At 42.4% G+C, this 17,899-nt stretch overlaps 1 protein-coding gene across 4 annotated transcripts in view; it reads left to right on the top strand.

Moving 5' to 3' along the window:
- INTS4 (integrator complex subunit 4) overlaps window positions 1-15,607 on the top strand; it is a 60,272-nt gene extending 44,665 nt beyond the window's left edge. For 3 of the 4 annotated variants that reach the window (XM_084619991.1, XM_084619990.1, XM_084619993.1), the window contains 7 exons: window positions 1,844-1,974; window positions 3,219-3,278; window positions 9,442-9,601; window positions 9,867-10,010; window positions 10,869-10,989; window positions 12,464-12,653; window positions 15,371-15,607. In XM_084619991.1, coding sequence (XP_084476117.1) covers window positions 1,844-1,974; window positions 3,219-3,278; window positions 9,442-9,601; window positions 9,867-10,010; window positions 10,869-10,989; window positions 12,464-12,653; window positions 15,371-15,383 — 819 coding nt within the window. In that variant the 3' untranslated portion in view covers window positions 15,384-15,607. Of the gene's footprint in view, window positions 1-1,843; window positions 1,975-3,218; window positions 3,279-9,441; window positions 9,602-9,866; window positions 10,011-10,868; window positions 10,990-12,463 lie in introns of all 4 variants that reach the window. The other variant, XM_084619992.1, reaches the window with a different exon arrangement.
- Window positions 15,608-17,899: the final 2,292 nt, after the last annotated feature.

Below are 17,899 nucleotides of genomic sequence, written 5' to 3'. Positions count from 1 at the left end.
TATGTTTTCCAATGTGCATTACTTTGCATTTCTCAACATTGAATTTCATCTGCCATCTTGTTGCCCAGTCACCCAGTTTTGAGAGATCCTTTGTAGCTCTTTGCAGTCTGCCTGGTACTTCAGTATCTTGTGTAGTTCTGTATCATCTGCAAATTTTGCCGCCTCACTGTGTACCCCTTTATTGAGATCATTTATGAGTTTGTTGAATAGGACTGGGCCTAGTATAGACCCCTGGGAGACACCACTATTTACCTCTCTCCATTCTGAAAACTGACCATTTATTCTTACCCTTTTTTCCCTATCTTTTAACCAGTTACCAATCTATGAGAGAGCCTTCCCTCTTATCCCATGACAGCTTACTTTGCTTAAGAGCCTTTGGTGAGGGAGCTTGTCAAAGGCTTTCTGAAAATCTAAATACAAATCTAAGCTTTACCCATGTTTAATTTTGATAAGACCCATGATGCTGCTACCCTGAAAATGACAGAGAGCATGCACAGAAAAGCCAGAACCGGAGACTCCAAATAGAAATAGAGGAGAGAGAGAGCTATTCAGCAACCTGGAAACAAACCTAAGCCGGAAACAAGTGTCTAGTCCTGTTGAGAGAAGATATTGATTATTTGAGTCTCCAGTTAATTAAAATGTAGTAAAGAGACAGCTATCACTGTCTGTCAGAGCCCACTATGCTATAAACAGCTGTCTCCAGAGACTGATGGAAACAAAAGTCTATTAGGCTTGTATAGCTTTCTCTAATTGCAATTTCCAGAGTAGCAGCCGTGTTAGTCTGTATTCGCAAAAAGAAAAGGAGGACTTGTGGCACCTTAGAGACGAACCAATTTATTTGAGCATAAGCTTTCGTGAGTTACAGCATCTGTTGCATCCGATGAAGTGAGCTGTAGCTTACGAAAGCTTATGCTCAAACAAATTGGTTCGTCTCTAAGGTGCCACAAGTCCTCCTTTTCTAATGGCAATAACTTTACTGGCAGCTCTGCCCAGCAGTACACAGACCCCTCGGCTAAGATACTTGGTCTGATTGCACATGCAGCTCACTCCCAGAAAATGAGAGGAGAGGGCAACCTTTCTTATAGTGTAACTTGGTGGTACTTGAGTTCAATATGAAGTGCTACTTGCAGAGAAGTTAACAACCTTCTTTAATAATCTAAGCACTTCTCCAATTTATTTGTGCACGTTTTATATGTTACATTATTTGATTATAGTAGAACATCGCAAATGGGATAACTTATTGCCTAAACTTTGAACTATATGTTTTAGAGAATCCAGAACGACATGTATATTTGGTTTTGTAGCTGAAGCTTGAAATTGAACGTGGAGCATTCCTGACTGTAAAGTTGATTGCAAGAGGATTGGACACTTTTTAAAAATCAAAATCCAGACAAACCTGAAACTGCCCATTTAGATCTTAAACTTGAACAGGGTCTTTGCGGGTGCTGTTTCCTGCTTACAGTAGGATAGCACAAGAGGTATCAGGACAATTATTACAGGAGTGGGTTAGTGGGCACAAAAAGCTTACATTGTGGGTGGTTTGAGATAGGATGCAGGGAGAGATGATATCAAGAAAGAGAGAGGAATGGGTAAACAGCACATAGACACCTTCTGTGAACATCCTTGTTTTTGGAAGGTTTCATGCATTGTATTTCTTTTAATTTATTTAGGGCTAGATTCTAATCCCCCTTACACATGTTTGGTACTACCTTATTCCATGAATGGTTCAAGTGAAATTATGAGACTGAGATGCATGAGTAAAGGTTTCTGACTCTGGTGACCACACCCACACAGCAGCTGAACAAAATCTGACCCCGTTAATCGCATGTTTTTTATATTGTAGATTATGGAAGAAACTTACAAAATGGAGTTTATGTACAGTGGCGTGGAAAATAGACAAGTGGTCATTATTCACCACATGAGACTGCAAGCCAAAGCATTACAACTTATAGTGACTGCACGTACTACTAGAGGGTAAGAATTACCTGCAGGGGAGGCTTCTTGAATTGGGTTAACTGTAAAAATCCAGTTCTCTCAAGCTTGGTTGCAAATGACAAAGATAACTTACATAAAATCACATGCAAATAACGGGTGTGTTGAGAATGAGATGGTTTCTTCATTTATCTTCAAAGCACCTGCTGAGCTACACAGCATAAAGTCAAGTTATGAACTTGCTAGCAGTGTACAAATCATTTGGGTTTTTACCTCTGACACAAGGATATGAAATACATATCTAATCACTTCTAATTTGATGGGGCATCATTCATTTTAGATCTGAAAATCTGGAGTTTATTTAAATAGGAAAATGTCAGATGCATATTAAAAAAAAAAATACCCATCATGTTTATATTAATGGCTTACCCTATAAGCTTGTTAATGAGTCTTTTCTGTTAGAAAAGAGAAAAAAAATCTTTTGACTGATTTATTTTTGCAGTGGATGTTTTAGGCACTAGTATTGCAAATACTTAAGCATGTGCATAACTTTGATCAGATGAGTGGCCCTGTTTAGTTCAATTTGATTATTCAAATGAGTAAAGTTACACACGAGTTTAAGTGTTTGCAGAATCAGAGCCTTATGTTATGTCTGTACTGGAGCTGGAAGTGTATGAGACATACCTGCAGTAGCTCTGATCAAGCTGGTGCACTAAAAATGGAAGTGTAACTATCATGGCATGAGTGGTGGAAGGGACTAGCCATCCCAAGTACGTACATGTTCAAGATGCTAACTATGTACTTGGGCAGCTAGTCCCTCCCACTGCTCAGTCTGACATGGTTACACTTGGATTTTTAGTGTGCTAACTCAATCAAAGCTAGTGCGGATATGCCTCCTCAAACTGGCATGTACACCTTCCAGGTGCACTGTAGACATAGCCTTAGTTTGTCATGGTTAGGGCACAATATTAGGAGGCTGGGTTTTTAGTTTTTATTTCCAGCTGTAACACAGAGTTGCCTTGGGAAGTCACTTAACCTATTTGCTTCTCAGTTTCCCATGTTACAATGGGAAGTTAATACTTTCTTCACAGAGGTAAAGACTCTGTTTAAACGCAAAGATTAATTTTATGAAACTGTCATGCTGGCCTTTCATCTTTAAGATTTTGCGCTTTCCACAAGCACAAGATGTTCCAAAATCTCTAGATACTTTTATCATGCTGGTAGGATTATAGCCAGTTTTTTAATTGGGGGAGAAAAATAAAAGGAACATTTTATCTTCATTTCAGAGTGGAACCCCTTTTTGGAATGTGTGAAAATTTTTTACAGGAAGTGGATTCTTTTCAGAGGTGAGTATCCCATTGCTCTTTCCCTTTCTATTAAAATATATAATCTCAAGAACATTGATACAAAATCCTTTCTCAAGAAAGCTGAAAATAAACTTGTTATATGTAATTAATAATCTCAAATAGACTGTGTCAAACTACTCTTAAACTTTTAAGATATATGTAATTCTAAAAAATAAAAAAATCCAAAGTTGCATAGTATAGAAATATTCTGCTCTCAATCTACACAATGGGTTTCATCTTTGATATCTGGCTTTCTTTGCAGTTCTTATTGCCACCAATGAGATCTGTGCATATAGGGCCTGATCCTGCACTTATTGAACTCAATTAGATCAGTTGTGTAGAATTGGGGTTTTAGCAAAAACAGAAAAGAACCATGTAAGGAGAGAATCACTGGGCAGTTCCAAAAACAGAATCTCTCCTTCCCCCCGTTTTCATTAATGAATGCACCATGTAGATTATTGAAAAGCTTCTTTTCTTCATTCTTTTCTTCATATCTTCATAAATGATCTGGAGGATGGTGTGGATTGCACTCTCAGCAAATTTGCGGATGATACTAAACTAGGAGGAGTGGTAGATACGGTGGCAGGTAGGGATAGGATACAGAGGGACCTAGACAAATTGGAGGATTGGGCCAAAAGAAATCTGATGAGGTTCAACAAGGATAAGTGCAGGGTCCTGCACTTAGGACAGAAGAACCCAATGCACCGCTACAGACTAGGGACCGAATGGCTAGGCAGCAGTTCTGCGGAAAAGGACCTAGGGGTGACAGTGGACGAGAAGCTGGATATGAGTCAACAGTGTGCTCTTGTTGCCAAGAAGGCCAATGGCATTTTGGGATGTGTAAGTAGGGGCATAGCCAGCAGATCGAGGGACGTGATCGTTCCCCTCTATTCGCCATTGGTGAGGCCTCATCTGGAGTACTGTGTCCAGTTTTGGGCCCCACACTACAAGAAGGATATGGATAAATTGGAGAGAGTCCAGCGAAGGGCAACAAAAATGATTAGGGGTCTGGAACATATGACTTATGAGGAGAGGCTGAGGGAACTGGGATTGTTTAGTCTGCAGAAGAGAAGAATGGGGGGGAGGGGTGATTTGATAGCTGCTTTCAACTACCTGAGAGGTGGTTCCAAAGAGGATGGTTCTAGACTATTCTCAGTGGTAGAAGAGGACAGGACAAGGAGTAATGGACTCAAGTTGCAGTGTGGGAGGTTTAGGTTGGATATTAGGAAAAACTTTTTCACTAGGAGGGTGGTGAAACGCTGGAATGCGTTACCTAGGGAGGTGGTAGAATCTCCTTCCTTAGAAGTTTTTAAGGTCAGGCTTGACAAAGCCCTGGCTGGGATGATTTAATTGGGGATTGGTCCTGCTTTGAGCAGGGGGTTGGACTAGATGACCTCCTGAGGTCCTTTCCAACCCTGATATTCTATGATTCTTATGGCTTGTAGCAAATGCCCCAAGATCATAATCATCTCAGATTATTAGCTAACGGATTTAAAAATCTTCTGCAGTTTTTGGCTTCTAATAGGCTGACAGTTGATTTCTCCACTTTTTAATGTGGCTATCACTGTGGTATCTGTGATTGTCCATATGCATTCCACTTCCGGTGTGCATGTGCCAGATGAGATTTTTTGGAGCTTGGGGTTGTGCCTGGATGCCCTTGCTCACCACACACCCATGGGCATAAAAACAGAATGAGCCCAACTGTCCCTCAGTTCCTTGTTACCATCCATGGCTGCAAGACAGATCCCCTGCAGTGTCCACTTCTCTGCACACTGTGCAACTTTACTGAGTACATATAATGGGGGGGAGGGGAGAAGACACTACATTATGTTACACTAGTGTGAATAAAACCCCTCTTATTAGTGTTATGGACTTCCCTGTATGGCTGCAATCAAGCCTTTTGGGTTCAAAACTTGCTCCTGTTGCTGCTCCTTCAAGATGATACAGAAAGTTAGAGAGGCTCATCTTAACTTTTTCTCCCGGATGCTCAGCAAGCACCGCTGCAGATATGGAGAAGAAGGGCCTACTGGGCCTGAACAGGCTTCCTCTGTGAGTGCTCTAGGAGGAACACCGGCAAGTGGAGGAGCACGTGCCCCAAGGAGTGGTTTCCTTTCCTTCACCAGATGAAGGAGTCAGTCCTCTCTACTTCCACTCAACCTGATGGTTTCAAAACGGTTCAGAAACTTGTGTGTCATATGGTAGGTAGAGTAGGAATGCCTGTGGAGGTATTGCAGGAGAAATAGCATAAGCTTCTTGACATTCTACTCTCCTCCATGCCCAGAAGGCTGGCCTTACCAATTAATGTCGGAACCAGCAAAAAAAAATTATGGTAAACCCTGGCATCTATAGCACCTTCCTCAAAAAAGGCAGATATGCACTATAAAATATCTTCAGGTGGGCTTGAATATTTTTATGTGCACCCAGTTTGTGGGACTTGGTAGTAGCAGCTGTGCATGAAAAATCCAGATAGCAGGGACCCCCAAAAGTGACTCAAAGAGAAGGATCTGAAAAAATCAGATTTACCTGGTAGAAAAAATAATCCCCATTGAGCCTGCAAATTACCAGGTGTTCTTGTCAAAAGTAGATTTACATTAATTGGGACAAGGCATCACAATTGACTGAACACTTTCCTCAAGAAAATAGGGAGGAACTGTTATCTCTTGTAGCTGAGGGACATCGGGTGGCTTATGTATCACTGCAGGCAGCATTAGATACTTCGGATACTGCAGCATGCTCAATAGCCACCTTCATTGCCATGCACAAGAGTTCATGGTTACAGTCTTCTAGAATACTGAGGGAGGTCCAGACAACAGCTGAGGACCTCTTATTTGAAGGCTGTGACCTGTTCAGTGCTAGAACTGATGAAGTCCTGCGGTCTCTGAAAGATTTGAGAGCCACTGAGTCTCAAAGATTTGAGAGCCATTCCTTGAGTCTGCATGCCATCCTCTAAGCATATTGGGTAACAAAACTTCTCTAGACAAAGGCCCTCCGCATGTTACAGTAGAACCTCAGAGTTACGAACCTCAGAGTTACGAACTGACCAATCAACTGCACCCCTCATTTGGAACCGGAAGTGCAGAGTCAGGCAGCAGAAGAGACCAAAACAAAAACAAAAAAAGCAAGTACAGTACTGTGTTAAATGGAAACTACTTTAAAAAAAAAAAAAGGAAGGCAGCCTTTTTCTTCTGCATAGTAAAGGTTCAAAGCTGTATTAAGTCAGTGTTCAGTTATAAACTTTTGAAAGAACAACCAAGATATTTTGTTCAGCGTTACGAACATTTCAGAGTTCTGAACAATTTCCATTCCCAAGGTGTTCGTAATTCTGAGGTTCTCCTGTATAATTGACAAAGATCATCAGAGCCACTGAGGAAGAAGCAGAAGGCCTGCTGCCTCTTCCTCTGCTATTGCACACAGCATGTCCCCCTTACAGCAACAAGATTGATGCTGCTGTCAAGAGCTTTACAGAGCTTTGGAGGATCTGTACCCTTTCCCACCTGCCACCCCTTCTAAATCTGAGAGCACTGGAAAGAGTTGCTTCTGGAATTCAGAGGGGAGATGGGTTTTATGCACATTATTTTCTAGTCCCAAAGAAGGTGGGCTGTCATCCCATGCCACACTGAAGATGTCTCAGCAAGTTCGTCCATCATTTCAAATTGAGGATAGTAACTGTCGTTTCCATAATCCCATCCTTGGATCCCCAAGACTGGTTCGCTGCTCTCTATTTACAAGACACATACTTTCACATATCAGTGCATCCAGCACACAGAAAATACCTGAGATTCCAAGTGGACGCTTTCCACTACCAGTACAGTGTTCTGCCCTTTGGTCTTTCAACAACACCCGGGGTATTCATCAAGCGCTTGGCAGTCATGGCAGCTTACCTCAGGAGACAAGGGATCCCGATATATCCGCACGTTGACAATTGTCTCATTCAAGGAAGGTCACCACAGCAGGTGGTTGATTCCCTTCACCTGATCCTACATCTTTTCACCACACTGAATTTCAGGATCAACAAAGAAACGTTGTCACTGTTGCTGACCAAGAGAATGGCGTTTGTGGGGGCAGTGCTAGTTTCCATATTGGCAAAGGCTTCTCTGTGTCACAGGGGAGATTCAGGACCAAGGAAGATCTCATCAACCAGCTGTAGGCTCACCCCCAAATGTCAGTAAGAATTTGCCTCGGACTCCTGTGTCACATGGCTTCCTGCACTTACATCACATAGCATACTAGACGCCTCTCATGAAAGGGTAGTTGAAATCTTTATATTTACGCAGCAGAGATCACTCCCCCAAGGAGTCCTCTCATTCAGTTGATGGAAACACTCTCTGCTGCTGTGCAAAAGAGTACTATTTTCTCCAACTCTGCCAACCAGGATGCTGGTTACAGATGCTTCAGTGTTGTCTTTGGGAGCTCACCTTAAACCACCTTCAGAGCTAGGGCTTCTGGATTGCCAAAGAATCTCATCTGCACAAAAATGTTCCAGAATGTAGAGCTATTTGTCTAGTGTGCATGGCATTCCTACCCATGCTACAAGGACAATCAGTACAGATGATAGATAACACATAGCAATGCTTTATGTGAACAGCCAAGGAGGAGCATGGTCATCTCTGCTTTGCCAAGAAGCTGGTTAATCTCTTGAACTGGTGCATTCATCACCAAATCATGCTAGTAGGTATGCATCTACCAGGCTTGCAGAACTTCCTTGCTAATGGATCATCATATAATTGATCCTGCAGAGCATCTTCCATAGGTGGGGATACCCAACAGTAGACCCATTTGCTTCAGACTGGAACAAGAAATGCCAAACATTCTGCTCATGGTGCGGTCTGTGCCCAGGCTCCCTGTCGGATGCTTTACTCATCTCGTGGACTCCAGGGATAACTTGTGGCTTCCAAGATCCTGTTACTATCAAGAGGATTAAGGAAACTCAAACAATTCAACAGTAATAATCATGCTACCACTAACTTGACCCTGGCAGTTTCAGTATTCAGACTGAATGAACCTGTTAACTCAGCCCCCAACAACATTACCTGTCTTGCCACATGTGATCTCTCAGAACAGAGATCAGCTCTTACATCCAGGCCTAGCATTGTTGCATCTGATAGCGTGGTTAACTACTATTAAAAGAAGCTGCTCAGCTGAGGTCTGGAACATATTGGCGCGTAGTAGAAAGTACTCTACTAAACTGACCTGCACAGGAAAACAGAAGAGGTTCTCTATTTGGGCAGCACAACACTGTTTCCTTTAGAAATCCTAATTCCTATTTATTTGCTATCCCGAAAGCATTCAGAGCTATCCATTAACTCTATAAGGATACGTTTAGAGCAGTATCAGCACATCCTCCTATTCAGAGTCACACCATTTTTTCCCACCACCCTTCAATAACTAGATTCTTTAAGGACCATATTCATGTGTCTCTTCCTGCCCTCCCCCATTCCTTTCGTGGAATCTTAATATAGTCTTAGTTTGGTTAATGGAGCCTGCTTTTGAGCCCCCTAGAAATGTGTTCTGTTTAATATCCATTTATGAAAATTGCCTTTTTAGCAGCTGTAATAGCAGATTGAAGGCTAGAGGAAATTCAGGCCCTCATGGCTGGTCCAGTCCAAAAGACAAAGTGACCCTTAAGCCTCATCCTAGGTTTTTTATTAAAATCATCTTTGATTTTTCATTTGAATCAGATGTTCTTTCTTACACCCCATGCCAACCAAGGGGAAGCCAAACTGCTCACCCTTGATGTAGTTAGGGTTATTTCCTATTACCTTGACAGAAAAGACCATTCACAGAAGCTCCCCTAAGAGATTTGTAGCATTTGCTGATAGGGTGAAATGTCAGGCAGTATCTACCCAGCGACTGGTTTAAATGACTATCTAGTTGCATTAGGTCATGCGATGACTTAGCTAGATTAGATCCACACAGACAGGTTAGAGCCCACTCGGGCTTGGGCCCAGGCAGCTTCTCTGAGAAGCATACCAATTTTTTCTAATGCTGAAACCGAGCTTGAAACTTGTCCATTTATTCTGATATTTTTAGAATGTTTCTGTTGTCATGATAGAGGTAATAAGGTAAAGCTGAAGCAATAAGTGGTTTGACTGAGCAGCAGAGTCTCATTGAATGACTGTAATAAGCATTTGATTTTTGTTCAATATATTTTTAACACGCACAGATGTTTTATTTCTGAACTGCCCCATATGCAAGACAGCTTTGTGGATAAGCTGCTGGATTTAATGCCCAGACTTGTGACCTCCAAACCTTCAGAAGCGGTGAAGATCCTGCAAACAACCCTACGCCAGAGCACCTTCCTTCACCTTCCTCTCCCAGAGCAGGTCAGTAATCCATAGAGGAATGAAGAGCAGCCCCAGGTTCTAGAGTTAACCCTGTCCTGGTGGAGCAGGAGGCTTTTATGGCCTATTCGGCTGGCTAGTTATGAGGGATATTTCTTCAGATATTGCACAGTGTTTCTAGGACTGTCCTCAAAAAGTTAAGGAGCTTGAATAATTTTTAGATAGTGTCAGGAATTTTTAAAAGTTTACATCGTGTTTTCTTAGATGTTTGTCTTGTCCTTTCCACCCTCCTCCCTTTTCCTCCCAGATCCACAGAGCTACTGCAGCTATTATTGAACCTGCTGGCGAATCTGATAACCCTTTGAGGTTTACGTCAGGACTAGTGGTGGCATTGGATGTCGATGCAACTCTGGAACACGTGCAAGACCCTCAGAGCACAGTTAAAGTTCAGGTAATGACTGATCCTTCCTAAAGGGAAACAAGAAAGTAAAGTCTTTGAAGAGACGTTTGCATTTTCCCCTGATGCGCACCATAGCAATATTAGTATTTCTAAATTATAAATAATTGTGTACTTTAGTAGCAGTGAGGAATTTTTTTGTGTAGCTAAACACAACAGTACATTTAGAGACTGGCCTGACCCACAGAGTCCAGATCTTCACTTACCCAGAGATGGTAAGAGTTTGGTTTGAGTCCATCTCTTCTTACATAACAAATATGTATGATATGTCGGATCACAACACTGGTCTGTCAGGAACACTGTCATGCCGCTCTCAGATTGCAGACTCTTCAGATGGTGCCACCTTTTGTACTCAAAAAGCACCTAGCACATTGTGGACATTAGCAAAAACAACTAATAAACGCCAATAGAAAAATCTGTACATCCCAGTGGGATGAATGAAATTATGGAAGCGGAAGATGCTCTTCTCAAGTGTGTATATATAAAGATATAAGCCCATTGCTCTCCTTTGAGATAAGTAACTAAACTGCAGGAAGGGAATTATTTTTTTAAATGTCACCAAGAGGATGCGTGTGGAATGATACTAAGTAGATTATATAGCCCTACAAAGTGTTCACTACTGGACGGTTACCCCCGTGTTTGGTGCAAGGGAGAGTGCCACCTTCACTGTATCTTTTGTATACCATGGTCCTGAATGGCTGGTGTACAGCCAGTTAAACTAGAGGATATGGAATCTCATCAACAAGGTAGGCTATGCATTCCTGCCTTCCTAGTGGTAGCCAAAAAGTACCCCCATAATGTGTAAATTCCAAGTACAGTAAATGTTGGATTGTTTTGCCTCTTTTTCCATAGGTATTATATCCAGATGGACAGGCACAGTTAATCCACCCTAAACCAGCTGACTTTCGAAATCCTGGTCCTGGAAGGCACAGATTGATAACTCAGGTTTACCTTTCTCATACTGCCTGGACAGGTAAGGAATAATCCGTGTGAGTTCATATGCTTAAATGTTGCTGTATCTTTATAAAGAGGAATGTATCTTGTTCTGCCTCAGTGGTTTGGTACATAGAGTGCAGCTCACACACAGGAGAGAACCTTTCTGGGGGGTTTCTGTGGATTCTGCAATTGCCATTGCCTCCTCCCACTGAGCTTCCACATCCTTGAGGAATCTCCTTCGTATCCGCTTGACCCTGCAGGTACTTGCACCCCTCTGGGTGACTGATACTATTGTTAATTAACCAGAGGGGCTGCTGTTTGACACAACACCTTCACGGACCTTATAGCCTTTAGAATGGGACACCAGAAGCTAAACTGGGGTCACCCCTCTCAGCACAGAGCATTGGCCCAAGACCTCAGAATGTACTGAGATCCTGGAAGACCGGAGAAGGGCTAACGTAGTGCCTGTAAAAGGGGGAAAAGGAGGAGCCAGGGAACTATAGACAGTCAGCCTGACCTCAGTACCTGGGAAGATTAAATCTCAGGAAAAATCTCCTCACTGTAAGAACAGTAGGACAGACACCTAGGGAAGTTGTGGAAGCTCCTTCACTGGAGGTTTTCAAAAGGAGGCTGGAGCCATCTGTCTTGGATGGTTTAGACACAACAAATCCTGCATCTTGGCAGGGGATTAAACTAGATGATCCTTGTGGTCCTTTCTCACCCTTTGGTTCTAGGATTCTCCTATTCTAATTTAAATGCAAGCAGTTGTGTTAAAATGATCCTAGTAATTCGTTGGTCGAGGTCATGGCAGACAACTTCTGGAACTGTGTGTACCCTACATAGTAAATGTACGGCTGATTTATGTTTACACTTTTCTATCCCGGGGGTTCTCAACCTTTTTCTTTCTGAGCTCCCTCACCCCCCAATCTATTAAAAACTCCGTTGCCCACCAGTGCCGCCACAACTGGTTTTCTGCATATAAAAGCCAGGGCTGGCGTAAGGGGATAACAAGCAGGGCAATTGCTTGGGGCTCCATGCCACAGCGGGCCCCACAAAGCTAAGTTGCTAGGACTTTGACATCAGCCCCAGGTGGCAGGGCTCGGGTCCCTGGGATTCAGCTCTGAACAGTGGGGCTTCGGCTTTCTGCCCTGGGCTCCAGTGAGTCTAACACTGGATCTGCTAGGTGGACCCCCTGAAACCTGCTCGCGGCCCCCAGAATCCTGGTTGAGAACTGCTACTCTATGCCATATAAAAAGGCATTTATCCCTGATGAGATCTGCGAGTTTGATATTAATGTTCACTATTACTTGGCTTTTCATTTGCAAAGTGCTTCAGCAACTGGCAATATGGGGCTGTAGTGTCTAGACCACCAGCACAGAGGTTGGATGTGTCCAATGTCTGACACCAATACAAGATCAATCATATGAAAATTCACTTTCTGTTTGGTATTTTGTTGTCCAGTAATCTGCTGACTGTGTATTACATGAGTTAGTTTGTTTTTTTCTTTTCAGAGCCATGTCAGATTGAAGTGAGGTTACTACTGGCATACAACTCCAGTAGGAGCAAGGCGTCCACTAGACTCTCAAAATCCACCTGGATTGACAGCATGGAGGCTCTTCCACCGTCTGAATGTGGCATTGAGGGAACCATAGCATTCAGCAAACCTGTCAAAGTGTATATAATGCCCAAACCTGCCAGACGGTGAAGTCAATCACTAATAGACTTTATTTGCGGGATTGTTGGGTTATATGTAAACAAATTGCTATGTTCAAGATAGTGAATCAGACCAAAACAGTGTTACCTTTTAAATAAATAAAAAAAAAAGGGTACATCAGAAGAAGACAAAATAACGAATGGCAGCCCCTATCAAAAAGCTGGTTGATTTTTATAAAATGTACCAGATTTTGCAGATGGTTGTGAATGGTTACATTGAATACACAAATGGTTACATTCAATACACAGACATTTCTAAATCAAAGCAACAAAAACAAGACAATTCCTAATTAAGATTGGCATTCCCTCCATTAATATTCTCACTGGGCCAAATTTTGCAGTCCTTAGTTCCTACCTAGGCAAAACACCCAGTGGCTTCCATGGGAGATTTTTCCTGAGTGAGTGGTAGATACAGCTGGCAATATTTATTATGCAAATCTATAGTAAAGATGTAGATGCGTATTACAGTCTTATGACAATGATAAATCAGGCAGAGTTTTAGGAATGTCTAGAATGTGTATTTGTGCATTGGTCCTTGTATGTCCAGTAAAAATCCTTCTCTAAAGAGCTGTCATCCTGGTGCAGGAGGTACTTAGTTATATAACCTGGGCTGGCTTAAACATTGTGCACCGTATTGAAGTTAGTGGCATTGCATGGAATATTAATCCATGCCACGTTTGGGGTGTTGTCTGTTTTTAAAACAAAAAAACTGTCACCAACAATGAGACTTTATTTTGCATACTTAGGTTGGTTACCTAACTTAGCAATGCAACAGCTGTGTAAAATCAGTGACTTACTTTCCTTTCCCTAAAATGACAGGGAGGCAATATATATTTACCCAGTGAACTTAAACTCTTCTTCTCAACTTTTTGCGTCTCTCCGTATGAAGAATGTGTGCCAGTGGCCCAGGCTTCAGAGTTAATAGCTGTTTTGTTCCAGTATAATGCAGACTGTTGCTGGAATCTTGTGCTGAGCTTATTTTGCTATGGTTAGATAACTAGCCTTTTAGTTTGTGCAACTCTGCATCAGTGTTGATAGTCAAAGGTGTTATACGAATAAAATAATAACCAGCAGGATCTTATTAAAGGGGAAAAGGCAAAATGCCACATTTATTGTAAGTACAGAAAGAATCATAGTAAGCAGTTAGTTATAGCTATAACATTCCATTCAATTTCATAATTATTCTCACACACACATACACACTCTGCAAGGTTGTTATCATAGTTACCAGCCTTAGAGTTGCTCATGCCAAGCCCCTGGCCAGGGGGCCTGGACATGAGGAGGGAGCAGGGCCTTGTCTGATGCTCCTGGAAGTTGGTTTGCAGAATCAGACCCCAAAGTTCTCACTTTCTAGAGTCCATTTTTATAAGAATTTCTTTCTATGCCAGTCTATGGGCATTGCTTCATCATGCTGTTGCTGAATCAATCAGCAGATGGCACATTCCTGATGGTGCCGTGCTGCCAGATGTTATCTTGTTCTTTGGTTCTCCCATTCTTGAGGCTGCTGGGTGGATTCCAGTCTGCCCTCCGGGGGTCCTCTGGTTATTTCCACTTGACGCCTTCTTCAGCCGATGGACACTGGATTCTTAGGCTGGTGCCTCCCTGATCATTCAGTTATTATCCACACCAAGCATCCATCCACATACATCCTCTCTCTCTATTTTAATCACAATTGTTAACAAAGCAAGATGAATACAACAAAAGGACGGGGAGTCTCTGGGTGCTGTTTCCGTTACAGAATATTGCTTTGAGTCTCTCTCTGTGTGAGTAGTTGTTGTTTCAAAGAATTGCTTTGAGAACAGATTTTGTCTTAGAATGTACTAACACAATTAGGAGCTTGCAAGTTTCACACATAGAGGTAGAGAAACAGTACCAAAAACCAAGAGACCTCTTGATTAGTAATACCCTGGAATTTAAACTATGGGGAATCAAACTCATTTGTGATTTTAATACAGAACTTCTTTAATATGATCCAACAAAGGAACTCTAAGATCTGCTTTAGTAGCTGGTCATAGTCAGTTAAGTGCTATTGAGCTACGTTGTGCCTATCCTTTGAGCAGGTACGCAAGTGGTGGAATCAAAGGCATAAGGAGATTTACCTAAGGGACAGGCACAGTTTGCAACCCTTCAGTCAAGGAGCAGGAGGATTGTTCTTGGCTCGTGTCCACTGCCCCATGCTCTGGGAGGTGCTATACCTGCCTGAGAGATGCTTCTGTTGGGAAGGTGTCTCTGCACCGCTCTGTAACACAGGGCTGTGCCTTCTGTGATTTCCAGCTGTGTCGGATAGGAGTTACTGGAAGCACTTAGCCCAATAGCCAAATGTTGCCTGTGTTCATCAATTATTTGTAAAAATGTGCATTTGTAGCAAGTAAACTGAATTGTTAAGAGATGCTTTTTCACTTGCATACAAATTAACATAAATAATTTTGCATAAAATACCCTTTAAGCGTGCTTTTCTACAATAAAACTGAAAACCCCAACCTAGCCAGTTTCTATTTATTATAATAGTTAACATGTATTGTTGTAGGGGTTTGTGCTAATGATGAGAGGTCACTACTTGTTTAGACTAAGATATTGGCATGCTTCAGGAGTTGAGGCACGAAGCCAAATGCCTGTAACCACTCAGCTGTATTAGGTATTCCTGAATTAAACCTCACTTCATAACATTATTGCTCTTACAAATTGTTTTTATATTTCACCTTTAGGGCCCTGGTTTGAAAACAGCCTGCGTCTGTAGCAACAGAGTTACCAGCTAACTGCTGTATGGCGGCCTAAGTTCAGTTCCCAGCGGACAGGGTTTGATGTACATCTCTTATTATGAAGCTGTATCCTGGGCAAATTCTTGATGTATTGAGCTACCTCCTTACGGATGTTCTTACACTTGTTTTACACTTCGGCAATATTTGTATAGTTTGTCATCCCAATAAAAAATTTGGATTCAATTTATGTCCATATTATAAAAGCCACCACAATTGATACCCTCTCTGGCAGTCAGAGCTGAGAATCCAAGGACTGAATGAGCCATGGAGAGTGAACTACCCGATCAACCTTAAAAGCTGTCCTGCCATGTAAGGGTGAAACCTGTTGTTGGGCAATAGAAGGAAGCTTTTGACAGCTACTGCCTCTTTCATATAAACCATCGTGTTCCATTGTTAGTGAGATGCCTTGCAGGAGTACTGTATTTAGAAAGGGGGAAAAAAACGTTACTTTTGTTGTTCTGGGGCTAAGAAGTTCTGAGCTATGGATAGCCAACTGGTTTAGGACCATTGATTAATCAGGTTCTCTCTTCTGGAAATGTCATATTGTAAATGGAGAGCTGGGCATCCTTATCGCTAAGCATTGTAATGAAAATGTTCTGATTAACTCAAGGAAGGTAATGACATGATGGAGAATCCCTTATTCTTACGTTGGGCTAATGTTAACAGTCTGCTACATGGTATGTAAAATATGAGACCAAAGTGTCCTTTCCTTCCCTCCCTTGCCCATCTTGGTAAGGAACAAGGGTCAGATTTTCAAAGGTATTTAAGCACTTAGTAATGCAGATAGATGCCTAGTGGGATATACAAAACGCACCGAATGTCTCTTTAAGCACCTAAATATCTTTGAAAATCTGGCCCTGAAAGACATTGGCAAAACTACGGATCTGTAAAATCATAAAACTTCAGAAGGAGAATTAAGATCCAATAGTTTTGTTTCCTTGCTTCCCACTGTATGTTCTCCAGTTCTGAATGATTCGACCAATGGGGCTTCCCCTGTCCTTGTGAGATTATTCCTTTTAGTCCTTAAAGTCTTCCTGGTGCTCATCTTCTATTTTTCTTTCATTTCATTACTCCTAGTTCCACCTCATTGCAAAATCCAAAGGAATTCTCTCTCTTGTGTGTCTTCTGCCATTCAAACAGATGGCAACTAATCTCCTTCTGTCATTGTTTGGCTCAGCTAGGGCTGGTTATACACAGGTCACCCTTTAAAAACCCAACTCAATTGCTGTGGCTCCAAACACTTTTGTTACATTGGAATTTAGAAAAGAGCATCTACGTCTTTCCTAGCATCAGGCTGATAGAACTGAGTATCGCCTATCATAGAGCGGGAGGGACTGTAGCATGCCTGTGATTTTACTTTTGACTCTCCTACTGCCTTGTTTGCACTGCACACTCACTTTATAGTTTGCTATCAGACCTCGTTTTCTTTTGGTGCTGTTGCTTTTCTAGGCTTTTCCCTCTTAGTTAACCTGTTCTGAGGATTATTTTCACCCAGATGTTATCTTACACTTTTCTGCACAGATTTCTGAGCTGTCCAGGTCCTCCTACTATGTCTTTCATTTTATGGGTGTTCATTTTATGGGTTAACTCCTGCTAACTTACTTAACATATCAAACTATTTCTTTTAGGATATTGGCTCCATGTCTTTTTTTGTATTTGATACTATTCAGGGTAAATTTTTTCTGGATCCTTTTTCTCCTCAGCTCTGAGACATTTAGGCTCTCATCCTGGGATATGCTGGAGACAATTCAGACTTTTCCATGAAGCATTGGGACTTGGCCATACCACTTCTGGAGTCATGTCAGCTCTCCGACCTTATTTGTGGACCTTTCAGTTTAGGGACCCCTACCCTGGTGCAGGCTAAGAAAAGAGATGGATCTCTTCTGGGGATGAGCAGCCTTCCCATAAGAGGGAAAAGAGAACCAAAAAGGCCATGCACGTGTGTGCAGCTCTGATCCTCCTTTTCAGTGAGCTCTAGCTCCTTCCTGGAAGGAGGGGCACTTGTCTCAGATCACAGTAACACTGAGCTAGACAAGCAGGAGAAGGTTTTCCTGGGGTGACAAAGTTCCTCCTCTGCCTTGGTGGGTCCTGTGCTTATTAGCGGATTTGCTTGCCTCAGAGATTCATGGCAGACCTCAGTTTGGCCACTTTTGCTAGTGGCTCAGACCTGCCGTTCACTCAGCTAATCTCATCACTGGCCAGCATTGGAAAAAGGAAGAACAACAATTCCCACAGTTTCTGCTGATCCACCCTGTGCGAGAGGGAACAGCCCAGAGATCTTCCCCTCTGGTGGAACCCACAGTCCAGGTCAACTCCTCCTGTGTCTGATCAAGATTTGGGGGGAACCCAGGCCCGCTCTCTGCTCCGGGTTCCAGCCCAGGGCCCTGTGGACTGCACTGTCTAGAGTGCCTCCTGGAACAGCTCCATGACAGCTACAACTCCCTGGGCTACTTCCCCATGGCCTCCTCCCAACAC

This window comes from Lepidochelys olivacea (genome assembly GCF_965140295.1).
Source record: "Lepidochelys olivacea isolate rLepOli2 genome assembly, chromosome: 1".
In the NCBI taxonomy this organism is placed as follows: domain Eukaryota; kingdom Metazoa; phylum Chordata; order Testudines; family Cheloniidae; genus Lepidochelys; species Lepidochelys olivacea.
The sequence above is the reverse complement of the archived record's forward strand: the minus strand, read 5'-3'. Positions and strand labels throughout refer to the sequence as shown.